The sequence below is a fragment of the Anser cygnoides genome, chromosome 4, assembly GCF_040182565.1.
Source record: "Anser cygnoides isolate HZ-2024a breed goose chromosome 4, Taihu_goose_T2T_genome, whole genome shotgun sequence".
In the NCBI taxonomy this organism is placed as follows: domain Eukaryota; kingdom Metazoa; phylum Chordata; class Aves; order Anseriformes; family Anatidae; genus Anser; species Anser cygnoides.
In genome coordinates, this window is record NC_089876.1 from 53,441,248 (window position 1) to 53,468,617 (window position 27,370).

At 38.7% G+C, this 27,370-nt stretch overlaps 2 protein-coding genes across 16 annotated transcripts in view; one reads left to right on the plus strand and one right to left on the minus strand.

The window, feature by feature from the left end:
- NEK1 (NIMA related kinase 1) overlaps positions 1-15,863 on the minus strand; it is a 43,558-nt gene extending 27,695 nt beyond the window's left edge. For 6 of the 13 annotated variants that reach the window (XR_007168146.2, XR_007168147.2, XM_048076222.2 and 3 more), the window contains exons 1-15: positions 15,672-15,863; positions 13,098-13,246; positions 12,926-13,022; positions 11,046-11,143; positions 9,464-9,547; positions 8,930-8,997; positions 8,728-8,814; positions 7,600-7,654; positions 6,176-6,376; positions 5,152-5,212; positions 3,823-3,980; positions 1,604-1,663; positions 1,312-1,371; positions 1,114-1,161; positions 946-1,020 (exon numbers count right to left, since the gene is read on the minus strand). Coding sequence is in view for 11 of the 13 variants with exons in the window: in XM_048076222.2 (XP_047932179.1) it covers positions 946-1,020; positions 1,114-1,161; positions 1,312-1,371; positions 1,604-1,663; positions 3,823-3,980; positions 5,152-5,212; positions 6,176-6,376; positions 7,600-7,654; positions 8,728-8,814; positions 8,930-8,997; positions 9,464-9,547; positions 11,046-11,143; positions 12,926-13,022; positions 13,098-13,214 (1,269 nt within the window). In the remaining 2 variants the exon portion in view is untranslated. Of the gene's footprint in view, positions 1-945; positions 1,021-1,113; positions 1,162-1,311; positions 1,372-1,603; positions 1,664-3,822; positions 3,981-5,151; positions 5,213-6,175; positions 6,377-7,599; positions 7,655-8,727; positions 8,815-8,929; positions 9,022-9,463; positions 9,548-11,045; positions 11,144-12,925; positions 13,023-13,097; positions 13,247-15,097; positions 15,118-15,256; positions 15,611-15,671 lie in introns of those variants that run through there. The other 7 variants (XM_048076223.2, XM_066996752.1, XM_013175283.3 and 4 more) reach the window with 6 other exon arrangements.
- Positions 15,864-15,925: 62 nt separating this feature from the next.
- CLCN3 (chloride voltage-gated channel 3) overlaps positions 15,926-27,370 on the plus strand; it is a 61,723-nt gene continuing 50,278 nt past the window's right edge. The window contains exon 1 of one of the 3 annotated variants that reach the window (XM_066996755.1): positions 15,926-16,105. The gene's annotated coding sequence lies outside the window, so the exon portion shown is untranslated. The remainder of the gene's footprint in view (positions 16,106-27,370) is intronic. The other 2 variants (XM_048076232.2, XM_048076233.2) reach the window with 2 other exon arrangements.

Sequence of the window (27,370 nt, forward strand, 5' to 3'; positions counted from 1 at the left end):
GTAGCTAATGAAACCTGGTCACGTACTTTCGGTGTCTTCATATTTTGTTGTACAAGGAGCAGAAAATAAAACCTCTTCTCATTTTGACCCCAGTGCTTAGCCAGAGCTTGTTTATGAAAACTGTGATGAATTTGTTTAGGCTAAATATTTTTGCAGGACTCCCTAACACCAAAACAAATGGCTGGTTTTTAACCCAATTCATATTGTTCAATAGATTTACACCACAACAATACTGAACTTTCTGCACTGGCTCTGTCTGATGAAAATAGAGGACCCAGATTTTTATATTCAAGTATTTTCATGATACTACTTCCCAGAACAGTTATGCAAATAGAAACTGCCATAGGATTAAGATTAAATTATGTAATTTAATTCCATACGAAGTGAATGGCTAAGGGGTTAACTGCTTTCAGGAAAAAATTACATTTACTCAGGAATTTCTTCTCCCATCATGGACAACTTATCAATATAGGTATTGTAATTGTCATTTACATTGGTAAATAAAAATGAATGCTTAAAAGCACATTTTTAATATTGGGAAAGATGTCCATTATCGCAGTATGAGAACCTGGGAAAATATTTCAACAAAAAATTTCAAGAACAAACTTGAATATGAAAGAAGCTGTTCATGCATAGATTTAGCGCAGGAGAAGTAGCAAAAGCAGGAGTGGAAAAAAGAAAGTGGTGCATGAAAACCATTACTGGCAGAAAGAGGGGAGATTCAGAAATTTAATAAGTATTAAAAATGAAAACTGCACATGATCTCCAAAAAGCCAGGGAATAAAAAGTCTGTTATACACTCTGCCTTAAATTATCAGTAGATTAATACTGGACAGCTCCAAGAGTTGATCTCCAAGAGCAGATCTTTCTGAAAAGATAAGACCATGCCAGATAACCAAGGTGGGGGGGAACACATTACATCACATTTCTGCATCTGCTGCCAACCTTAACATCACCACTTCCACCTGAACCAAGCACATTCCTCCATCCTTGTTCCCTGGCTCTGTTTATTCGTTCCATCTGAAGGAGAAAACAATAAAGGAAAACATAGTTCAAGGAATCACTTTAAGAAAAATTGAGCTTCACTCTTAACACATTTTAAACACATTTTACCCTTTCTTTCTCCAATCTTCTTATTTCCTCTGCCTTCAGTAAACTGACCTGCAATGTAAGGATTAAACATATTTAGTAACTGGGAAACTGAACTACTCCATATTCCTAGGCAACAGGCAACAAAACACAACACATTTCACTGAAATTACTATGGATGTTAAAAAAAAAAAAAAAGGGTGCCTCAAGTATCTTGTCTACCTGATCTCTCTGGCGTTTTTCTTTTTCAGGCAATTCTAACCTTTTCTTTTTTGAAGGTTCCTGAAAAACAAGCATATAATTTGGTATTTATTACCGAGCCATTATTCTGTGAAGTGTCTGTCAAGATTGGTTAGTCTTCCAATTGCTGACTTATGTCCACGAAGATAAAAATCATGTCTAGATGTTTGGAAAAAAAATATAAGGAGGAAAGGTTTGAAGGTTTTATTTTGTCATTCTTGCTCTGGACCTAGCTTTTGCTTAGATTGAATATTAGCAGATGATTTTGTGATACCTCAAACATTTTCCTCCTTTCTTCTCCTGGATTCATTTTCTTCACGGGAGTTGGAAAGTCCTAGATAAAAGGTGAAACTTCAAATTAGATAGCAAATGTCAGTCTGAAAGAAAAATTCTAATCAAAGAAAAAAAATTAAATTCACAATTCAGTATGTGCAAAAATGGGTTTAAAATAATTCATTACTGAGGAGGTTGTAAATGAAAAGCACTGCTCAGATCTTAGGTAAAGGCTATTGTACTTGCTCATCCTTTGCTAAGAGCTCCATCTTGAAAGCTGAAGGTAGTAATTTCAGATCTGTCTTAATTTTTCTTCTCTGGCAATGTCATTCCATATTATAATCTTTTCATAGTCTTTGAGGGTCCTCGATTTTAAGATTCTCTTTTTACTTGGAGAACAGATTTATTAGGTTATCCTTAGGTGACTTCTCTTGTGTAACTCTACCTAAGTTCTTGTTATCCATGGAAGAGGGGAATGAAGCCACAATTGAATATCTGGTAAAAAGTCCGCTATACAAAATAAGCTATGTTTCTTACTCTAATCTTCTCAAAAAGTGAGTGTTACTCAAAGCTTTTTTTTCCCCCTCTGACTGTAAAAGAATACAGATAGATTCATAGGATTTTCTTTTGACAATCCCATCAGATTGGTACTTTAAAGTCAAGTATCTCAGAAAACAGAAATCTTTAGAGATAACACTAAGCGAGAATAGTTTAGAATAGTTTAGAATAACACTAAGCGAGATGATTGTTGCATGTTCCATTAAAAATCCAGTTGAGAACTGCAAGCTGAGGCTAGCCTGAAACAACAGCAAAGAGAAGAAAACTTACATTACACCGTAGCCATTAGTTCTATCCTACATCTTATCCCTTGTCACTACATACAACCCACACAAATAATGTCTTAAAATTGCAGCATTTTTTACTTCTTACAGCATGAGGATTCTTCCTCAGTCTGCATATCCTGCCACAGTGAGGGCTTTGGGTCTCTGTGCAAGTGGGTTTAGTGTTAGCTGGTGAAACGGATTATAAACAGCAGCAAAACAGCAGTTGATTTCACAACCAAGCTTTAAAAGAGAAAGAGACTTGTGGTCTCATTAGGACACACACGTTTACGTGTTCCCTTCTTTTTGCTCTCTTTTTCAAACTGCACATGATGAGCAAATGAGGCCTGTGTGATAACTGACAGAAGTTATCCCTGAGGTTCAACAGTTATTGGAGGATTAAGGAAAAACTACCTCAGGGCTAATTTTCTTTCCATCTACTAAATATAATATCAAATTTCACAGAGATCTCAGTATTATATTCTCCAAAGAGCCATGGGGAGAAAGAAAGAAAGAAAGAAAGAAAGAAAGAAAGAAAGAAAGAAAGAAAGAAAGAAAGAAAGAAAGAAAGAAAGAAAGAAAGAAAGAAAGAAAGAAAGAAAGAAAGAAAGAAAGAAAGAAAGAAAGAAACAAACAAACAAACAAACAAACAACCCACTTCTTCAGAAGACATTTTGAATTCGTTCTCTTGATGATGGCAGAAAATAAAGCTGAAGTGGGAGCTTCTTGGTTACTAGATGCTTGGCATGTGCCTAACTAACTGTATCATGAAATATCTCCGGGCCATGCAGTAATTAAAGGAATTATATATAAACAGCTTCATGTAATAGGGAACATAAAGAAAGATGACTGGAAAAAAAAGATTGGTAGTATGGTATGAAGGTATCCAGAAAATCATTTCTCATTAGCTCATGGAATCAAGTCTGGGAAAGTCCTCTTCTGATTACACAATGTCTCTGCTTGACAACACTTTAGAAAGTTATTAAAAGTTTTCTAAGGTTTAAAAAGTTGCAGATTATTTTTGAACCAAGAAGAACGATGCAAATATATTTATTCTGTGTCAATGATCTTGGTTTATCTGACAGACTTTCAATATTTCTAACAGTGGTCAACACCAACACAGAAATTGAAAACATATGCAGAGCACATCTAATTCAGCAGTGACATTAGAAATCAAGCCCAAGGTGGCAGTCTCCAAAAATCCTTATATTAAAAAGAAAAAGAATCCATAATGAAGCAAGACAAGCATTTACAGTACTACTGCTACAGTACTCGGTACTACAGTACCTCAGTACTACATCCATATAAGCAACATTTTGAAAAAGAATGTAAAATATTATCATACTGTTTAAATACAACATTAGCAAAACAGTTCAATTTAAGTATCTTTGTTAATTACCTGTCTAAATTTAGCCATCATCTTTTTCTCATGAAGCTTTTTGGGTGCATCAGAAGACTTCTTCATCACTAAAGGCACTCCATATTTTGCAGCGGGTTTGGTAATTTTCTGAGCTGGTGCAACTGAAGCCAGGATTTGTCCTTGAGCTGGTCTTTTAGCTAAACAAGAAAAGGCTGCTTTACAGCTATATCCAGGCCAGTCAGTATACTGTATTTCCATTTCCTAAGGTACTGGTACAGCAAAGCTGGAGGAGAATGGGTAAGTGCTAACATTTCATTCATGTGAGCTGACTATGTAAATGTAACATATCCAGTTGTCCAGAACAGCTCTTCTAAATATCATTTTTATATATGAATATATATTGATATTATATATTATAATATACGAAATAGCAGGACACTATCCCTGAACTTTTCACTTTTACAACTTCACTTTACACTGGAGAATATAAACTTGTTCTGGCTGCCATGTTTTATTATCCAGTTGTCATGAACACAGGGAAAAGTTTTCCCAATGCAATTGAGAGGCAGGCCTCCCTCCACTAATGACACTGGCCTGCAACCTGCAACACTCATGTCAGCAGAAGATGAGTTCTAAACCAGCTGCAGTTTCAACAGCCTCCAGGGACATTGTTTTCCATGAAAAGTTCCTGAAAATATGCCAGTATCATCTTGTGAATTTGAATCTGTGCAAGCAGGTTTCTCTTACTACAGAATAGCAGGACAGCAGTGAAACACATTCACAATACTACCAAAAAACACCAGAGCACTTGCCACAGTTTCAAATAATTACAAGGAGGGGAAAAAAGGAAGAAAATCTAAGAAATAAGTGTAAACTGACTATTGTAGGAAAACTTGAGAAAGTGAACTACAATCTAATTTGCCACCAACAGCAGAAATTCTACTACTAAGTCAAGGTTTAATCCTGGAATCTCTAACAAAAACCTCCCACTCTTCTTTTTTCCCCACAAGGAGTGGGATTTCTCATTACCCATTTGTCACTAATAAGGCAAAAAAATGTACACTAACAACAAATAAATAGTTTTCAGCATTTGCAGTTTTCACTGTCTCCTTACATTTTGGAAACGTAACAGTGCAAGAAGAAAGAGTACACTTAAAATGTGACAGGCTCATAGATTGCATTAACATGATTTGCACTCTACATACATCCAGCTCCCCCGTGAAAAAAGAAAACAAAAAAATGCTTCTCTCTCTCTTCTCCTCAGAACTTGTAAAATCAGTTCTAAGAACACACCCAAAATACAAGAACAAAAGTAGGTATACAATCTTGCCAGATTTGAAAGCAAAAGCAGTTTACACATTTACTTACCTGGTGCAGCATGCGGTCCAAACTTCTGGAAGATTTTGTGATTGAATTCTTCTGCAATAAGCTAAACAAAAAGTTGAACTGTTAGCCAACAGTGTTTACACCCAAAGCTAGAAAGAACTCCTTTTCAGAAAAGTGCGTATGCCTCTTTCAGAAAGCTTCTAATACTATTTGCCATAACTTTAAATGAATACTAAACTATGTATGCACCAGTGACCAACAAAATTTATTTAAAAAAAAAACAGAAAACATCTTTTAAGATTAGATAGCATCTCTAATTTGAGCATGTGAGTTAACCCGTTATCAAAATTGTGTACACAATCTACGAGAAAATAGAATCTTTATCTGGTAGTAGTCTACTACTTCTTAACGTTTGCCTGACTTAACCCTAAATAAAAATTTCATATCCATTCTGTAAAAGGCAGGAGAACAAGCTTTGCTGTAAAGACCTCTTATTCTGATCTTTCATTGGAGCAGTAATATGAACTATAATTGAACTAAAGTTGAACTAAATAATTGAACTAAATATAATTGAATATAATTGAACTAAATTGAACTAAAGTTGAAATTTCTGCAGGTTGGAATTACAGTCTATTAGGATTCTTTATACTCAGTGAGGTCTCCTTTTGCATTCATTTCCTCCGTGTACTTTCTCTGCCTGTATTTACTTACCTCATATATCAGTACTATTCCTGTATGTCATGAAAAAAGCCTGTCTAAATCAATGAGCATCTGACTCAAAATTCCTCACTAAATATAAAGACATATAAAATAGCACTTAACGTCGTTTGATATTTGTGAAACTTAAGTAATTTGAGTTTGTGTTTTTTTTTTGTTTTGTTTGTTTGTATTGCTTTGTTTTTGTTTTTCACTTCACAGTAACAATCTTTTTTACTCAACTGGAAAGGTCTGCATAAAAGCTGTAGGAAATACTAATACTCCAATTTCCCATGTTGTATATTGACATCAGAATAAAGAAAAGTCCTACGATGTATTCAGCAAAACTATATGAAAGCCAACTCCATACCTGTGGTGTGAGAAATTTTTCAACCCGTTTGGCTATGAAGTTTTTCTCCAATATGGAGTTTACTGATGGTCTATCCTTAGGATTCCTTTTAAATAACTGTGACAGTAGGTTACGTAGGTCATATGAATAATGCATAGAAACAGGAGGAAAAGATCCAGAGATTATCTTCAGTACCAAGTTCTTCATGTTACCAGCTTCAAACTATATCATGCAAGAAAACAAAACAGTTACTGCATATTACTGCTTGACCACATGTAAAGCTACACATAAAGGCAAGGAAAAAAAAACCAAACTGACAACCAAATACAAAGAATCCCCCCTTTCATTTGCCTGAACATATCAAAACAAATTTTCAAGGCCATCAACAGTTTCCATCAATAGTTTAAAATAATCTACTGCCAAATATTGCATTTACATATAAATACATCACACTACAGCTACTTCATACCATAGAAACATACAGTTTCCCCCAGATCTTGATGGACAGTGATAGACAGGTAAGGACGAAATAATTATGTAACTACATCTGCTTGATCCTCTTTACTTTCCCAAACACTTTCCACTACCACATGCCTTCTACCCTTTGTAGAGAAGCCCTTCTAAATGAAAGAATGTAAACATCACATTAATTCTGTGCAAAATCCAAAGGAATTCTTACACTTAGCCTACGCTCAGGAGGCAGCACGCTCCAATTCAATTCCTTTGTACAACAAAAAGAAAGCAGTGCGTATCGCCCAGTTTACAGAAAACAATCTACTGCTATCACCCCACAGAGGCAACTTTGTCAACACTGTTGTCCCAGAAAAGACCACACCATAAGAAATTGCAAAAGCTGTTATGAAATCTTTATGCTCTGGAAGGTGTTTTTTTTTCAGATTGACATGTTATTATAATCTTCTTTCTTTTAATAAAAATAGCTATTTTTAAAATAAAACGATAACAAAAATGTTTTTTTTTTCCCTTCGTAACTGAAAAGTGGATTAAAGATGTATTCTTCAAAAAAAAAAAAAGGGCAACTCTTACTTTGGTAATTTTTTCTAAGAACTACTAGTATTCTAAACAGAAATTCATGAATCTACCTGCAGAAAAGCTGACAGTCTGAATTTAGGCTCAGTTACAACAAAAATGTGAAGTGTTTGGAAAGAAAAGAACACTATTTGTTACTGCAGCTAACATCTTTTCAGCTAACACACGTACCTTGAAAATAATAATAAAACAATACTAAGATTTCTGCGGAGATTGGCATAAACCCAAACACCAAAAATGCTGGTCAGTATTGGAAAAGGGGATTAAATTGTTGAAGGCAATTTTAAGCAGTCACCATGAAAACCCTTAATCAACTGAAATACATTTGCAATAACAGCAGAAAAAAAATAATCTCTAAATTCAGTATTCTTTCAAAGAAACAAGAAGTTCCTACTCACTGCGTGTTTGAGTGTGCACATTTCATAGAGAACACAACCAAGGGCCCAGATATCACTAAATCAAGAAGAACACATCCCAATAGTTAGTTGTGGCTGTAAGATTGACATATAACTTATTAACTAAATACGCTACCTTTGAAAAGCCAAATGATGTGTTTTGAGTAGAGAACAGTCTCCCTTGTATGTACATCCCCAGCTCCCCAAACCACAAAACCTCAGCAAACAAACAAAATCAACAATCAAAAGCAAGGTCAGTCTGAAAAACATAGGGGGTTATTTTGGCTCCAGATTTTAGACCTTTTCATGTGCACTAACCAAATTAGAGAAATTAGATGAACTACGGATAAAGGCTTGTTTTCTCTAGATGTATACATTTGCCTGAGATCTCTGAAGTATAAAAAAGCTACCCACCATCCAACACAGCAAATAAAAATCTTAAATTCAGCTAAGCAGGCCATTTACTCTGTTTAACATTTACTTACGTTACCTACACTCACTAGAAGATTGTAGAATTTGTTTAGAATATAATTGGACAAGAAATCTCATGTAGGAGAAAACGAGGGACAAGGAGCTATAATCATTTTATCATTTAAGAAAACAATACAAATTAGTATGAGGTATTCACAACAATGGGCATGTTTCAGCTGTTTAGTGAAGAATAAGAATAAATAGCTAATAGCCACTTTAATTACATTAGGGATACCATCACCAGATACAGTGTACTTGCCAGGACAGCAAATGTAAAGTACAATACCTGCAGGATGTTCTTCCGTATGACTACCCATGCATGTGCTTAGAGAATTCAATTACTGTGTTTGTGATTTCTTTCTGAATATATTTTCACATTCATAAATTACGGCAGTAATGTGTAGATTGGCAAAAGTGGAACCATAACTAAGAACAAGGCTAGATCTAGAATTCGAAGCACTAAGCGAAATCATCTCTTCATCAAGTTACTTTACATTACACAGACCTGCAAGATCCTACCTGAATAGTGAGGCTCTGACGTCTTGGGTAAAGGATGAACTAGTGGCTGTTCATCATCATGTGAATAGAACAGCCTTAGTATTCCAAAGAACTCACTATCTTCTCCTTAACAAAAATGTTTAATAATATGGTTATTAGTACCTTTTATTGTTGTAAGGTCTGTTCTGACATATTTCAGGTGATAAATAGTATGGTGTTCCTATGCACGTGCGAGCCAACTCCACAGTACTAAGAAAAAAGTAAGAATGAACGTTAATGCACGTGAGAGGAGCACAAATTTTGTTTTCCTAAATCAAAGCAATTCAGATTAAATCATAGAAACCAGTATTAAAAAAGGAGTTACCTGTTCAGAACTCTGGCAATTCCAAAATCTCCCAGCTGTATTGTTCCATCTTTGGTTAAAAAGATATTCTTGGTATAGAAATTTTAAGAAGTCTGTTAATTAAAACATTCATACAATTGCACTTTTTTTTCCTCAATATGTTTTGAAAAGACTACTCTTTTTTTCTACTCTTCGATTACTATGCAGTCAGTAGAATTAGTGTTACTGACTGTGAAACACCAGACTTACTCTTGCCCTGCTTTATCAAAATTAAAGAAACCACTACTGCACATTCTAAAAATATAATTATTTGCAGAAATAGAAACTGTCACATGAGCAATACTCAAATAACTTGTCCTTGTCTGTTTATACAAATACCATATAAACCTTTTCTGGATAATTCTGAAGAAAAAAGTGTTTCCAGTAAAAAAAAAAAAAAGTGATTATATAAAAAGATTATTTTCAATAATTTGCCAACTTCCACTAACAAAATACAGATGTAATCACTTTGGAAGTAGATTTGCTAAAAAAAAGAAAAGAAAATTACCTACATACCTGTGACTTTATGTCGCGATGCAAGATTTTTCTGTCATGTATATGTTTTAGTGCTAGGCAGATCTGTACAAACCAATCCAGAATCTATGCATAAAAGAGAAAATGCAACATCAGCATCTTTATTTATCTGAAAGCTTCTCTAGCTATATTACTGAAGATATTATCAAATCAGTTTTATAGCTCAAGGTTTTACCCTCTTCCCATAAACCTGTCTTCATTTATACCATAGAATCATTAAGACTGTCACAGTACTGTCACTATAACACAAAATTTCAAATGAAAAAAGCACATATATAAGTTAGATGTTAAGCCTGAAATTACTGGTTTCATTAAGTATTAAAAACTAACAAAACGTATGCATAATAAATTTGATTGGCTAAAACATTTAAAGCACAGAACTTGCAACACGAAGAATACCCTTTTGCTGAAATTGGTGCAACAAGTCTTCTTGCAGACAGCTAATTAGCCAAGTCCTAAAAAGCTATACCTATGTTTACAGAAACACTTATTTAACATCCATTAATTTTACGTATTTTACCTTAAAAAGAAAAATACTACAAAGCAGATTTCAATGAGAAAGGCAACAATGTATAATAAGATTATATATAAGGCAACAAACAGTATTTTTTTGTGAATGTGTAAAAATCACAATGTAAAAAGGGAAAAGCAGCAAGAACTTTTCCATGTGAATAATGACTTCACATTCCCAACTTACAAGTACATAAATTTCAACATTACAGTACAATGTAAGGTGTATTTTTCATTTTTCCATTTTCAAGTCTTGTATTTGAGTCCAAATTAGAAAGTTTGGCATTTTACAAGTTGTGTCCAAAATGTTTCATTACCCTACTCTGAATTCCATCAACAGAGCTAATACTCATAAGCCTTTCCAACCACAGGAAAGTTCAGATTCTGGTACTCCTGCCATATGCAGATGCAAAAGCATTGAAATGATTTGTAAGCAAGGAAACATACGACTTAAGACCAAAAACCTGAATCCCACATAATCTATTTTCACTTAGTTTCATCTGATCTGTACATTAAAATCATCTGTGTTATCCCAGACTCTCATGCAGTACAAGTGACTTTAATAACAAGTACGATTGAGAAATAAAATCTTACGGTATACTTCCAATAGAATATAAAGTTTTTCTACTGAAAAAAATAATAATTAGGCAAACTTCATATTGCTTCTTTATTACATTTTACAAAGCAAGTTATTTTATACTTCCAAAAAACTGAAGTCAGTTTTACAAAATAAAATCCTCTGCCATGATATCTGGTAGGATTAAAAATATTCATGATGACCTTTAGTGTTTTTCATATATCAGATTTGGTTTACTCTGCAAGAAATGCAACTTTTTTTAAAGCATCTTACACACAAAGACCAAACCCCAGATAACACACCAAGGTCTCCAGCTACAAAAAAGGCAGTACTGTGACTGATGGTAACAACCACCACTGTCTGGGAAACCTTCTATAGAGGTTAAGAAACCGTACCTACATAATTTAACCAAAATATCTTGAAACTAATGAAAAAAGGATCATGCAGGAAAACACTATGGCATCAGTTTGCTGTTACCTGATCCTCAGAGAATAAGATTCCTTTCTGGGCATTTATTTTTTTAAACAGGTCTCCTCCTTCACAGTAATCCATCACTATGTAGAGACAGCCATTTTCTGCAAAACAAAACAAAAAGTATTTCAAAAGGAAGAAAAAAAAATACCCACCTTTAACATAACATTACAAATATCTTCACTGGAAAGGTTTATCTTATAAGGGTCATACAAAAAGCAACCAAAAATTACACGTTTTCATGTGCAGCCTCAGATATCATTGACATACTAAGATTCACCATGAAATTAAACATGTCACTTAATAAAAATAATATAAAATCGTTCTTAAAACCATTTGCTGTTTCAAATATCCCATAACCCTACCCTAAAAATAGACATCTTCAGACCTAATTCAGTTAACTGTCTCTATCTTCCTGATTCTGTCTTGCAGTTTTACCTGGGCAAGATATTACTTATATTAAGTGGTAATCACCAGCTCTCATAGCAGACTTACAGGTCATTTCCGAGACCTAAGACCAGTAATAAAACTTTCAGCAGGCAATGACAGATGGAAATCATTAATGTCTCATTTCTGAATGAAATTTGGAGAAACTTACAAAAATCTTACCCAAGTTTTCACTATGAAATTTGAGCATATATAATATATCTGATGAGAAATTACAGTTCTGTTCCCCAAAGCAACCTTTTCCAACTACTAGTGAACAGAGATTAGGCAGAAACAAATTGCAAGCTACCCATGTATCACTGAAAACAGTAACATTGCATGAGTATCAACCCAAATATGGCAGTAAAACAAGACCTACACTACTCATAGATTAGACATGATTTTGAGAAGAGATGAATAAATGCATACAATCGACCACATGCTGCTAAAAAGAAAAATTCTTATTTTACTAGAGTTAATTATAACATTTAAACTGAGTCAAACCTAATCAAAGCATCTGAGTCACTCAAGTCTCACTTTCACAGAATGCTCCCAAAATTTGTCTTTCAAAACAAGATTTTTTTTTTAAGCTTAAAGATGTTCATATCTGGCTTAAACTTTCTAATTGGAATTATTTTAAATGATTATCCTAGCAGCCTGGATTTCTTGTGGACCTGATGCTGAAATAGCTCTGTTTTATACACCAAATCAGTATGTTCAAAGTCAATGTGTTTCAGCAAGAAAGAAGCAACATGAACTACAGATTACAGGATCTATCTTGTAAAAAGTAAAAACAAACAAACAAAATACACACACAAAAAAAACAAACAACAACAACAACGCAGTGTTATAGAGCAGGCTCTATAACCTTGCTCTTTATGGCACACAATCTTTTATCTGTTCTGCTTATTCTCCCAGACATTCACTATGAAAACAGTTTAGAATTAAATTTCTCCTTCCTTCAAAGCTTGATGAAGGAAACAGTCCCTTCTATTTTCCCATCTCTGAAAGCAATGATATGATCATAATTACTGAAGATTGTATTCTAAGACAGCAGACCAAGATAAAATTGCTCTTGCCAGTTTGTCAATATCCAAATTTAGACCATACTTATTTTTAAAACACATACGCATCCAAGTCGTTAGACTACACACAATTGTTCAAGGAGACTCACACTCCACAGAAAAAGGAAAACTCAACCCTTTCATCTAAGCATCAACCAAAACTGAATCATATTAGAAAGGGGCAAGAATATTTCTATGTAATTGTAGCACTTTCTTTTTTTTTTTTTATGTACATGGAAATTGTGAAAAACTACAACCAGAAAGAACTGAAGGAATAAAAGGATGGAAAAATGAGTAAAGAGAGAAAACACACTAATTTTTAAATTACATGCTGTAAGTACTGCTCAAGTCACTTACTACCATTATCTCAGGTTCCACTTTATTATCTAATCTTACCTTCAAATGACTCCCTATACAGGACAATATTTGGATGTTTCATGTTGGCCAACACAGCAACTTCTCTCCTTGATTCTTCTCTCTCCTTATTTGACATCTTCAAAAGGAAGATAATGATTTTTGAGGACAGGAATACAAAAACAATAAATCAGTAATTAATACTATCACTCACCTTAGAGATGTTAATTTCTTTAATAACATATTGTTGGCTATTTTCTTTAGCTTTGACAAGAATTGCTTTCCCAAAGGATCCTTCTCCGATTTTTTGCACTTTAATATACTTATCCATAGTTATCTTCTTAAGGCATCTTTATTCAAGCACTAGGCAAAAAACACAAAACAGATTTAGTTAGCTGTAATTAGTCTTCCAGCCTAACAAGGAGTTACATTTCTTTTTTTCTTTTTAAACTAAAATGTCAACTAATTTGTCTCTTCAGTTGCATCAGTTGCTTTGTAGTTCTTCTGTAAACTAGCCACTCATCTCAATTCTATTTTTGTACAGTTTTTTCAGTTGGTGTAGAAAAAGGGCTGCATTGCTAGAACTGCTACAATCCTTCACCTCAACAGACAGTACGTAAGAAAAAAAAGGGTGCATATAATCTTTAAATGAAGCAAGCAGTTAGTGGCTATAATTACTGATTTAGCTGGCAAGGAGACATCATATAGCACTATAGCATCTGGTTAACAATCTTTTGTTCAACTTTACTTGGGAAAGTACGCTAGGAGGGGAAAAATTCCTCCTTGTTAATTCTTAAGAAGCACTAAACCCAGTATTTTGGATATTACTCACTATAGTAAAGCCAAAAATACTAAATTCAAGATATTCCCAGTCAAGTTTAGAATCATTATTGAATATAGAAATGTATAACCTTAATTCTGACTGAAAACTTACATTTTTTATCCATATTACATAGAAAATGCGTTCATTACAAAATGGTGCAAGTCAGTATTTTTAATATACTCTCTCACTACTTGGACTAGCTTTTGAGATTAAACTGCATTATGTAGTGGAATGCTGATGGCATTTCAAGTTCTATGTTAAGAATATTTTGGTAAAAATAAGATACTAGCAAGCTGCATGTGGAACAACTATCACATCTCATTACTAGCTAATCACCAGAAATATAAAGGAAAGATGCTAAGCAATATAGTGACCAGGGGAAATGAAAGTGAATGGAATGGAGTCAAAACCACAAGCTTTCTAATACACTTCCATTAAGATGGAAGTGATCCAAATGATATTTACCTGAACAAATTTAAGAGAAGCAATAATCAACCAGAGAAACAGTGCAATAAAGCCCTTAGTGAATTTAATAGAAGTAGACTCTATCGAGCCAACTTCACATCTCTCTTTTAAATATGATTTCATCTTGACAACTTATACAGCTAATCTATAGGAGCTTCTGCAAAGCACTTCATTAGGTGAATGACAAAAAAACCAACAACAAACAAACAAACCACCAATAATCACAAAGATGGGAACTGGGACAAGACCTGTAATGGGGTCAGGGAAGAAGAAGAAAGTAGCTAGCACGAAACCAACAGGTAGCACAGCAGTACCTCTTCCAAGCAAAGCTCCTGAGGAATCCTCTTACTTTCCCTAATAATTCTGGAAGGGGGCAGTGAAGGGGCATGTGGGATGTTTTCACGCAAAACTTGCAGAGGACTCAAAGTTAAAGGTATAGCCAATACCAGGAAGAGTGAGGAGAGCGGAGAGAATTGGCCCAAACGGAAGACCAAAGTGATAAGTATCAAGACAAATTCCTGGCTGACTAAAAGGCCATCTTTCACACAGCAACAGAACCTCCCATGCCCTGAGGACTGTAAGTGGAAGGAGACAGAAGGCGTTTAAGGTTTTTTGCATCCAGGCATCACCTGAGAGCACTGACAGCACTTGGCAGTGCTGCAGCCACCCTCCTTCCAGCAGGCCTTACTAGCTGCCATCCACGCACACCTTACACGAGGCTTTCCCCGTGGGGTGGGAACATTTATTTCTGTCAAAGAATTACCACACAGCAGGCACGGCGGCTGCTGGAGTGTCAGGAAAACGAGGGCTCCATGCCATGGAAGCAGACTGAAAAGAAGAAGCTCGGTAGAGCAAAAAGAAAGCCAAATTAAGCCAAATGAACTAATCAGCGACAAACAGGAGACACAGGAGAACTTAATCTTTACCGCAAGATTGGGAATGGGAAGAAAGCAGGATTAAGGGTAAGCAGGAAGGAAAATCAGGGGAAACGGCGGGCCTGCGACTCTCCCTCCCCCGGATGTGAAAGATGCCTCAGTGGGAAAACCGGCTTGTAAGAAAACTCGAGTGTTAACATTCTTATTAACCTCTGGGCAGCAGCAAAGCACGCTGGGTCGGACACGGCTTGAATTTCAGACGGCTTTATTAAATTCGCTAGGTCTGAACAGGGGCTGCGCGGCGGGAGCGGGACGAGCAGCGGCGGCACCGCCCCGCGGCACCTCACTGAGGGGGGGTGGGGGCGACGGCACGGCGCCAGCCGCCGAGCCGAGCCGAGCCCCGCCGAAGGGAGCCGAGCGCTGCCGAGTCATGCCGAAGGGAGCCGAGCCCCCCAGCCCAGCCCGCCGCCGCCCCCCCCACAACTGGCACCAGGATGAGGGGCGCGGCCGGGACCCCGCAGCGCCCGGCGGCACGGACCGGCACGGACCGGCACGGACCGGACCCGACCCGACCGGCTGAGTCCCGCAGCGCCCCTCACGCCCATCCCGTCCCATCGCCGCTCACCTCCCGCCGCTGCCGCAGCCGCTCAACCCACCGTGGCTCCCGCCCCGCGCCCCGCCCCCTCAGCGCTCATTGGCGGGCGGGCCCGGCGGCTCCGCTCCCATTGGCCGAGAGGGGGCAGCACGCTCGTTAGCCCCAGCGCCGCTTCACCCGGGCGACGCGCTCGGGCGAGGGGGGGGGGAAGCGCACCGGGGGCAGCCCCAAGCCGCGGGCAGCCCCAAGCCGCGCCTCGCGCAGGCGGCGCCGCCGTTACCACCGGGGAACTCGACGGCCGCTGCCAGGCCCCGCCCCCTCGCTGCTGCGCCAACCGGAAGTCGCCCGGAGCCCCAGGCCCCGGGGGCGGGGCTAGGAACGAGGGGCGACCGTTGGCGGCCGGTGGGGGCCGTTGGGCCGGGTACCGCGCGCGGCGGGAGGATGCGGCAGCGCCTGCTGGGCAGGTAGGGCCGGGAGCGGGGCTGGGGGCGGCCCGCTGCGTCCTGCCGGGCCCTGCGGCGGCTGAGGGGGAGCCTGGTGGCGGCGGCCCGCAGGCCGGCGGTGTGCCCGCCCGCCAGCGTCCCGGCCGGCGCGGTGCGGTGCGGTGCGGCGGGGCTGGGTGTCGCGCTGCCGCCTGCCGCTCCGTTCGCGCTGCAAGCGGGCAGCTGCGAGCGGGGAGAGCTTAGTGCTGCCGGGGTGTGCTCGCCGTCGGGTGATGAATGTGCTGTGTCACACTCCGAGGTGCCGAATTAGGCGCAGAGGAGGCCTGAACGACGAATTAAAAATGTGCCTGGTGCTCAGCTTAAATACGAAGTTAAGCACTAGTATTAAAAGTGGTTTAGGAAAGATGTGCCAAAATGGAATGCATTTCCAATCCCTCTTGGTACTTGCACCTCGTTCTTAGGGTGGTCGGACCTCAAAGTTCACAGCACAGAGTTTGTGAGAGAAATTGAGTTCGTGCTTATTGAAGTGTTAGGTGCACTGGTACTTCCTGGCTCTCAGTTCTCCCCTTTTGGTGGCCCTGCGGTGGATTTTCTGTTCTGGGTCCCTTAGCAACGTGGATGCTTCTCGGCAAAACCAGCTACTGGAATGGAAAGGCATGCTGGTGTGACAGGTTCGAAAGCACCTAGTTGTCAATGCGATTTGTCTATTTTAACAAACTTGAGTGTTCTGTAATGCAGAGTTTAAACAGTGCATTTGTGTACTGTAGGATGCTTACCTGCAAAGTAAAATAAGAATACCCAGAGACTAACTGGCACTATCATTTTTTCTAAGGCAGAGCAGTTAAATGGTCTAAGATTTTTAAACTTGACGTCTCTGGTTGGCAGGCAGACATAAACTTGCTGCTCAGTACTCTGGGCTGTCGAAATGGGGAGCGTTCTGCTCTGGGGAAACTGCAGCTAGCTTCAGACTCACAGCCTGAAACAAAATGACTTTGCATGTATCTGCAGCACTTGTGGAAATACACCGTATGTTGTGCCCTGCAAAATGGAGCTTTTGTTTGCTTCCATACATACTGACATATTGCTGGTATGTCTGTCCTTTAAATTCTTTGCTTAGCAGTAGTAGATGTTGTGCACGACGTGTGTTGCAATACTTCTAGAAACGTATTTTCACTGGTCTATGGAGCTCCATGTCTGATTGTTTTTGCAATCTCTATGGTATCCTGTTTATGAGTGGCTTACAGTACTACTATTCTGTCTGGGGTGCATACTTGCAAGTTAAAATAATCCTGGGGTCATTTTTTAATCCCTTCTCTCTATCTGTACTTTTAATATTGACTTCTAATAAGAACAAGCCTATCCAAATCCTCAGCCAGGAAAGGCCTTTGCAGCAGTTGGTCTTCACTGTTCATGAACGCATTGCTCAGAGCCTTATTTTATGAGTTGCTTATTTTCTGAGTTTGCCTGCATTTTTCTCTCATGGCAGTATTTGTACTTCATCTTGTGCTCTTTTTCCACTTAATGTTTGTCACAAACTGATGTTTCAGGAACCTGCAAGTGAGAATCCACTGTGAGCTGGTTATTCTATGCACAGCTGGGTCCAGCTGAGTGGTTTATCTTCTCGGATTCACTCAATAAGCACTTCTGATGTGATGTGTTGTTTTGTTTTTCCCATTTTGCTTTGGGGTTTTGGGGTTGTGTGTGTGTTGTAATTTAGTATTTGAATAGCAGAGCTGCATCGGTTGAATGTGAGCACTGAAGCTGGGACAGCCATTCCAAGCTGACAAACGTTGCCAAAGGGCATTCTAGGAACATTCTGTATTTTTTCCTCCCCTTACTTATGTGACTTTGTGTGCACATGGATAGGTGTTACTGTGCAGTTGAGTTCTCAGGGTCAATTCTCACAATCGTCTGGCAGTAGGGATATTTGTAACTTGGTCATAATTAAAAAAAAAAAAGTGAAAGTTCTCCTGTTAAAGAAATTTATGCCAACTCAGGTTGTTTAAAGAGTGAATTTCCTAGTTCTCAGACTCCAGGTTGCCTGTTCCTCAACTCCTTGCTCTGTCACCTCATTGGCAGCAGCTGTAACCACCTGCACGAGGTCAGCAGTGGTAGTGGTCTTGCACTTTGAGTCTGCCTGTACACCCTCCCTGCTCGTTTTCCCCAAACACCTCAACTTTACACCTGCCTGCTTCTCGTGGCATAGCCCTGGCAGGCAGCTCAGCAGCACCCAGCTGCTTGCTCACTCTCCCCAGCTGGGATGGGGAGAGAGAATCAGAAAGCTAAGTGTGAGAACTCATGGGTTGAGGTAAGGACAGTTCACGAGGTAAAGCCCAGCCGGGCCCCACTGGCTGCTTCCCACCGGCAGGCAGGTGCCAGCTGCTCCAGGCCAGCAGGGCTCCTCACACAGGGCGGCTTCTCAGAGAGACAAACAGTGTCACCCCCTTCCTCCTCCTCGGCCCCAGCTGTCATCGCTGAGCGTGAGGCCGGGCGGTGTGGGACATCCCTTTGGGCAGCCTGGGCCAGCTGTCCTGGCTGGGTCCCCTCCAGCTCCTGGGGCAGGCTCCTCTGTGCAAGCTGCTCTGCAACAGCTGAACATCCGCGTGCTGTCACCACTATTTTCATCAAAAGTCCAAAACACAGCATTGTGTGAGCCTCTACAAAGAAAAATAACTATCCCAGCCAGCATTGTGATAGTGCTGTGAAAGCGAGTTCTCAAATCTATGCTCTCTGCATCAATCCCTCTTCTATATCATACCTGAAAATGCAGATTTTGCGTTGGCTAATTTCCTTAAGCTTTTCAGGTGTCAGGCCATCTCTTTACCTGTGCTTGTATGAGTTATGCTGCTCCAGACTTTGCTGCATAGTACTTGCGCTTTTTCACGGTCCTTCAGTAGCCTCTGCTGAAGATGCTCAGAGTATTAGAAAGTTGACAATTACAAACCTTCATAGCTATTTAACGTGAAACTTGTTTTTGAATACTGGAAGCCTTTTTAAAAATCATCTGTGCGAATGATTAGACAAAGCAACATTCACTTAAACAGTGTCTAATAGAGCGTTGTAAAAATACCCGTTTGGGAGATTTTCCTCCTTTTTAAAAGGTAGAAACAAAAAACAACCTAACTTTGAGATAACTTTCTAGATGTTCAACTTTTTCATTTGTTTTGCATTTTGCTTAGGCTTTCTAGTTACAGAAATAGACTCTGTGCTCTACTTTGGGAGGGTAAGGAGGAACAGTGAATGAAACGTGAATCATGTTCTGTCCTATAGCACAGATCCTTTGGTAAGGACAACCCTCATGGTTACTTTTTTCTTTATTTTTTTATGGTTTTGATAACTTCTTAAAAGTTAATAAAAGAGACTACTGAAGTGTAGATTCTGAATGTTCATACCACAATATAATCTATCAAAGAAGCATTTCCTAATTCAAATAGTGAAAATGTAATTTCACTTCAGTGATACCTTTAAGTTACAGATACAGTTATCAAGGTGACTTAATATTTTGACATCCTGCCAGTTAAAATTCAAGTACTCCTTTTCCTGAACAATAATATTGTTTGAGTTCCTTCCCCTCTTATCTCCAAGTTAGTGCTCTCTGCCAGATTTGTTGGGTTTTGATGTTTATCTGTAGTACTTGATCTACTGCAGCTTTTCCCATGAGGTTTCTGTTATTAATGTGTTTCCTATGTACCCGTTGGGGAAAAAAATGCAGTTCCCTGTATGCTTCCAAACGCTAACTCTGAAAAGTGAATCTACAGATTTTGAAAGGGGTAGTATTAGGAAGAGGAAAAAAAAAGTTTTTCAATCACTAGTTGACTTTCAGCTGCTAGTTTTGTGTAAAACTTCTCATATTGAACATAACAAGGACAAGGAAATGATTAAAATTATTATCGGTATTACAGACTTAGCAGTTTCCTTCTGTTTTATGCTAAGATATGAGTATTCTCTTAAATTACCCAACAAGGTCCATAAATCTGCAGAACACTTAAAGAGACCTAATGACCAGTACACTAAGTATTCATGTTATTACCACAGGTACAAAAATCTCAATGTTTATTCCTCCTTAACAAATTAAATCTATATATATATATCTTAATAAACTTAATCTGTGAACCCGGTGAACTGATCTCATCTTTGTGGTTGTGTAATGCACGTTGAAGATAACTGACCTGGTGTACTCCATTAACGAGAAGTGTTGCAGTAAAGTATTGCTGAATCTTTTATTTTCCTGTAACTTTTCAAAATTAAAAATCTCTGAAGAAGACAGTTTCTTTCTCCCCTCCTAAAATAGCCACTTGGATTCTTGCTTTTAACTTGCTACCACTGTTTAACAGTAAGAATTTCCCTTTAGACTCTCCTGCCAAAAACCTGTCTTCCATTTGTAGACCCTGCTGAAGTCAGCATAATTTTAGAATTAGCCGTACCTGCCAGCTAAGCTTCACACCGGGAGAGGGGAACTTACTGTGTGTTCGGAGCTGTTAACACACTTGGTGTAGTGAATACTTGACTTCTGGTGGTGTCTGTGCCGCTGAGGTTTCACAGCTTTTCTTTTCCTTTTTTTTTTTTTAAGGTGGATGAGTCTCCTGTGGCTAGTCTGTGTATTCTTATTAAAAAACAGAAACAAACAATGTTCTTATTAATGTCAGAGGTTCAAGGGTCTCTCAACCATTTTTTACACCATCCTTTGAAGAAGACCAGAATGGTAATAAGTAACTGGCAGAAATACTGTACTGACAGAAGTCACCTGATTTTTGTGTAGTTAGAGGCAGGAAGGGCAGCCGTCAGCTAGATCCAGGTGGTGGCTGCAGATCCCTTCAGTCCTTCCTAACACCGCTGCTTAAGAGAATGCAGAGCAAGAAAGAGCAAGCTTATTGTCAGGGCTCCTCGCCTTGAAGTATGAACCTGTCTGCTGGGTGTAACAAGAAGAAAGTAACCCTACTTCCCATGTTTTTTCTCTTTTTTGGTGGCTGAAGACGTCATTTCTTACCATTGTACACCTCAGTAGCTGGTGTTTCTTCACCTGTTTCAAGTTTGAAAATCAGTACTAGGGAAAGGCAGGGATCCAGAGGGAGTAAGTACACAAGAACCACCAGGGGTCCCCACATGCTTTCACATAAGCAGTGGTTGTATGCCTGTGCTGTATTTTGGAAGACTGTACAATTTTGCCTTGATCTCAGGTGGTTAAGTGTGTTTATGAAGAAATTGGAATTCTGTACAAAGACCTACAAGTCTGTGGTAGCGGCTATTGTCAAGGTGCTCAGCTGAACTGGGAATAGGAGTGCTTTTTCAGATTCCAATTTGACAATCCTGAAGTGTAATTTTGCCTCTCAAGAATGAATACTTCTCACGCGCTTCTCGTTCTCCTGGAGTCAGTGCTCTGATACGCTCTTTGTCTTGGCTCACATAGCCTTTTTCTTCTGTGATGGCATCTGATTTCCTTTCTGTTAGAGTTTGAGTTTCTTTTACTTCCTTGAGTACTTTCAGATCATTCGGATATAAAAGCAAAATTATCTGAAAAGCACTTAACTCAGGTGTGACCCTGAACTTAGGAATCTCTGCACATAGCTAAGGACTGTCTGGTGCATTTCTCTAAAAAGATGAAAGTAGTATAAATACCAGGGCTTCTGGTAGTCCTGGTGTTGTGTAAAAAAAGCTCTGCTCTGTTTCTGGACCCCTCAGATAATTGCAACACAAGTTCACATTCAGAAGGAACAAAATCTTATAAAGATGTACAGAGAAGATTGCACACTGTTGCTGGCCATTTTCATCCAACAGATAACAAATATCATGGCCAAGGACTCACCAGACAAACGTTATGTTGTCTGCAACGGAAACCACAGTCAGAGTTCCTGCACTTGAAAAATGAAGTATGGGTTTTACTCTTCAGTTGTCCTAATGAACTTTAGTGCTGCTCTCATCTGAATGTGGTCACAAGAAGAACACGAGTGATAATTTTTTTCTTCTAAGAGGTCTCTCCAACTCTTCTTTCCTAGGGAGAATATTTTCAGCTGTAGGTACTGAACCATTAGTTTAAAAAGTAATGCAGTGGCAGGGGTTTGGAGCTAGATGATCTTTAAGGTCCCTTCCAACCCAAGCTCTTCTATGACCTTACATGTATTTTAGGCTTGCAGCAAAGTGGCAGCTAAGAACACAGTGGTTTGGTTGTGTTTTTTTTTTTTCCCACAACTTGGCTGAGGATCAGTACTTGCCTGTGAAGCTTAAACTTTTGAGTTATATTTGCTTTTATATTTAGTTTCATGCTTAGATTATGTTTTTTTTAGTGTTTGTTTTTATTTAAAAAAAGAAGACCTCATTTAGCTGCTTATTACTGTGTCTGTGGGAGATTACTCTTTGGTTCTGCTAGTGGAGATTTTTCTAATGCACCAGTAAATGAGATGAGGTGAGTAAGTGTAAATCTGAGTATTCAGCTATTTTTATTTGAAAGCAATTGAAGAGTATGCACATCAGTAATTTGATTGTGAAAGAAGCAGTCCCTTCCATCAAGCAGGCTGAAGTCTTTGTGCCAGGTGGTAAAACTCCTCAGCTGTCCCATCTCTGGGTAGCTGCAGCCTTAGGGGTTGACATTTTAGAGTGGCGATGAAGTAGCTCTGAATTCTTTGTGCAAACCCAAGTCAATACCCTTAATGTTTGGAATCATATGACTGGAAGCATGACTTCAGTATGCAGCCAGTAAACAAGCTGGCAGTTCTCAGTATTTTTAAGCTGAGAAGATAAAAGGTGCTATAAAATGAGTATTTATTATTGATAATGCTTTTGGGAAGATCAGATCCAGTGGTGATACTCTGTATTGGTATGTATCAATAAAGTGGAAAAACTTTTTAGACTTGTTATATTAAGCTTTCATAACTAAACTGTTCGTAAAGCGTACTAAGATTTAGCAGAATCTAGAAATCGGGTCTGAATGTTTTGTAGTTACAGTTTAAAAAAAAAAAAAGGTACTATATTCCTGCTTTACAAGTACTATCTTTTTCATATTGTTTTCTCTTCGTGTTTCTGTGCTTCTCCTTGCTTTCTTTTTTAAAGAACACTTGAGTTTGTGTCTTCTGCCATCAACATGACTTTTATTCTAGAAATAGCTGTGGATAAAACTGCAACAAGCTCTCTATATGTATATTTTTGGAAATTTACTTTTTCTCTTCTATTCCAAGAGTACCTGCTATATAAATTGAGTTAGATGCTTTTTAATAACTCTGTATTTTTTTTAACTCAAGTAACCTCAGTTAACTGACTGTACTCCTTTGACTTTATTTTTTTTTTTTTTAAGTATGACCAAAAATTTGAGAGATCCTTTCTCACTGTGTGGCTGCAATAGGAGCTGTCCCGATCCTGAGACTTTTTAAATTAGTTCCACTTTTTTTTTCTGAATGCCACTGTGGAAGGCAGTCATCTGTGTATTTGCTTTTGTAAAGTTACCATGTGCATTCCCTAATTTTTAACAATTTGGCTTCTTGAGTATCTGTGAGGACTTTTTTCTCTGCTAACTTGAGCAAATTCAGGAAAACTGCCATTTCTCTTGTCCTCCCTTCCATTTTGGGTTTGAAGTGTATGACTTCTGAGCCTTCCTGTTTATGTATAAAGGAATAGTTTGCTAGTTATATATATATATATATAACTATATATATATATATAAAATACAGTGCAAAATTCCTCACAATTCATTCACCTTTTTCCAAAACTGAAGTTCAGAAGCTGAATGATGCTGTTATTTTGTTCACCTCTTTTTACATGACAGGCAATGTAAGTAAATGGAGGCTATGTATACTGGATCTGCAGTGGAAATGGGAATATAATCTTGATGCTGATGAGGCTAAGGATAAAAGTATGAGCCCAGCTTAGCCTTTGTTTTAAAACTGTTGTGAAAGGTTTATTTCTGAACTCATTTTTTTCTGAAGGGTGCACTTTTTTAAAAAAACAACAACAAAAATGCAGACAGTACAGTATTTTTAATAAATGCAATATGAAAGGTTTAGAATTCAATATTCCAAGATGTTCTTGACTGCTTCAACCTTTTAGACAGTTGTTTTGATATATACATATGTGTATATATGTGTATATATATATATGCATACACACGCTTTATGTTAATATTTGAATTTAGGTGTAGGTGCCTGTCATATTGCTCTTTACCTGCTCTTAAAGTATATGGGATTTTTTTATATCTCAATTTTTTTTATATATTTAAAAGGATATGTATAAAATTCCTGACTACTTCGTATTAAATACCACTTCTGAACGCTCTTACCAGGTAAAACCTATTAAATCCTGTTTTTCTTCCAAAAACTTTCAGCAAATGATTCCTATTGGTACCACTGCATTTCACCTATTCTAGAACATGTTCTTATATGTAAAGAAAGATCGCATTCTAAATTTTTATTTTACCTGCCTTTGTTTTATGTCTGCATAGCACTTCTCACTGGGTACTGTCCTCATGTCAGTTTTGGAGGAATTTATGCATGAGTTTGGTCATATGACTGACTTCTGTTCAGCTCTTAGCTGTTTGTACTGAACAGAAAAAATGATTATTACAATGAGTTGGGGGTTATCAGGATTTTTCCGAGTGTGGGAAAGAGCTCTTCTGTTAACAAGATCATTTTTCAACACTATATGGTGTTCTATGGTTGATTCTTATTATAAAAAAGAAAAGCAGCAGCTTTTTCTTTCAGCTATTTAAAGCAGGTTTGGAATCTAGCTTTGAGTTCTCACCCACCCCCTTCTACTCGTCCCAGGACAATAAAAAGTTAAAATGTCTTTTGTTTCCTGCCCTTTGAGATACAGAAAAGTGTTCTTATGTATTTATGGGGCAACGGAGAACATACCAGAGGTTTACAGATTATGCAAATTGCCCGACAACAAACGTCCTGTAAATCAAATTTCTTACTGTCCTAGTCCATCTTCTCCAGAGACACTTCACTGCACTGCAAGTGATTCCCTCAGCTGACTCGCTTCTCTGCTTGACCTTTCCTTTGTAGGGCTTGAAAGATAAGCAGGATGTCTGGTGTTTGAGGACAAGAAAAACGCCTGAGGTCCTGAACTGTATGGAAAACTAATAGCTTTATATGCTTTGTGGACTATACATGTAGCTGTTTCTGTGCTGTTCCCCTTTACCAGTGTAGTTCCTGTTTGTGCTGTACTTAATTACATCTTGCACAATTTGCTATACCTGGATGCTCATTGCTCTCTTCCCTCTCCTTAGTTGTAGCAGGTGAGATACACTGTTCTATTTTTTTTTGTGTAATGATTTTTTTTTCTCATTTGTTTTTAATTGTTTTAGTGTCAGAGGCTTCTCTGTTAGCTTGCTTTGTAGAAGAGTTTTGATGGATCAGGACATCCTGGAAGTATGTTAGTATGGCTGAGTGTAGTTGCACCTTTTTCCTGTTACACTCTTTTCGCAGAAGACTTGGGTATATGTGTGGGATTGAATTCTTTGTTTCAAGAGCTCCCTGATTGTTGCTTAGATTTTCTTTCTTTATTCTTACAGCGCATTATTTCTCTACTTTTTTTTTTCAAAGAGTCTGAAAGATTTTTGAGTTTGTTTTCTGTCTGAACCATACTATGCATGAAAACTATGACGCTTCATAAAAATGCGGAGTGTAATACCTTTAGTGTTCTCATAAACCCTCTATCTTGCATTGTTAAAGTAATCTAGGCTGGAAAAAAAAAGTTTAAATACTTAGGGCAACTAGTAGTTGCTGGAAATCAGGCATGGTTTATTTTATTTAGTTTTTCAGGGTATTGGGCTTCACTGGCATTCAGATGATACCTTGTTTCCCTGCTTGAAGTTTCTCTTCAGTAACCCCATCTTTCCCCCACTTGCCTTTTAGTGTCCATTTGGATAGGGCAGGGAATCCGCGGGCTGAATCTGACCGTATAAAACAGCAGGCTGTCTGGTTCATTGCCTCTGCTCTGTTCTCCCTCTCTACAACTCTGTAAGCATTTGTGCAGGCTGCTGTGTGTGAATGCAGTCTTCCAGCATCCACAAAAGATAATCCCCACTGGCCTGGGTTGGGCATGAGTCTGGTTCTCCTCTGGCAGCTGTAACCACAAAAAAACTCCCGGCTGGCTCCTCCTTCCCTTTCTTATTGCTGTTCTCAGCAGTCTGCTTTGGAGGAGGAGTGTGCTTGCTCTGTCCACACCCTCTGCTTCCTTGGGCAGGGCAGACCTTCTGCATGCTATAACAGTATTTTAAGGTCACATGAGCACGCGCTTTTAAATTGACTCCGACACTGAACACAGCTCGAGGTGGTGCATCCCTAACTTTGTGTCCCAGTTTGTTAAACAAGCCCTTCTCTTAAAGGCACACAAGAAAATCTGTTGTGTGTTGACCTCAGCTGTCATCCCCACGCTCTTAATTGCAGGTGGAGGTGGCGGGCAAGCCAGTGACTGACGTGCTCTCAACAAGTAAAACTTCAGTCCTGTGTGAAGCTTATTGAGCTCTGACTTTCTGATGGCCTTCATTTCCCGCCTTTGGTGCGTGCTGCTGGAAGGCAGTAATCTGTAACACCATGTCAGGTACGAAGCAGTTGAGGACCTGACTTAGGGAATGCAGAGAAAGAACGTACAACTCTTAATCTTGGTTAGGGTGCTCGGCAGGAATGGTTTGGGTGTCACAGCTTCTGCTGGCTTGCTGAAGAGGTCTGTCAGCAGCAGTATGTCTGCAGCAGGAGACATGGTATTTCAAAACCAGCAGAGAAGGCCTGTGATACCATGCCATGCCATGTAACTGGAGGCACGTATGTGCCGGAGGAGTTGGCATGCAGGACTCCTCATGGTATGCTTGGTCTGGCTCTGGGACGTCTGTTGGTTTTGTCTGTCAGTTTCTGACTGATTGAATGTTCTAGTCTGTTGTAGACCAGGTTCAAAGCATTTTCTCGGTTATTGGAAGGTTTAATACCTCTAATGCACTGCTCTGACATTTCTGCAAAGTTATTAAACAGACCTCCAAAAGGAGAGTTATGTCCCTTACTATGAATAGCAGGCTTGTGGTAAGATTAACTGAAGTTGTGGAGCTCAATATAAAGGAATTTTTATTTTTATATTTCATATTTTTATTATTTTATATTTATTTTAAATATATGAAAGAGAGACAATGTTCTTCCTTCATTGTGGAGATAGGTGACAATGCAGGGAGTGCATACACATCTAGCAAGTCCAAAAGTTCTCAGTTCAGCTCTGCTGTATGTCTTCCATTTATGATAGTACCCAACTGATCCAGGCAGAGTGATGTTAACAGAAGTTTCTGTAAGCATAATAGCAAAATAGTTGGAC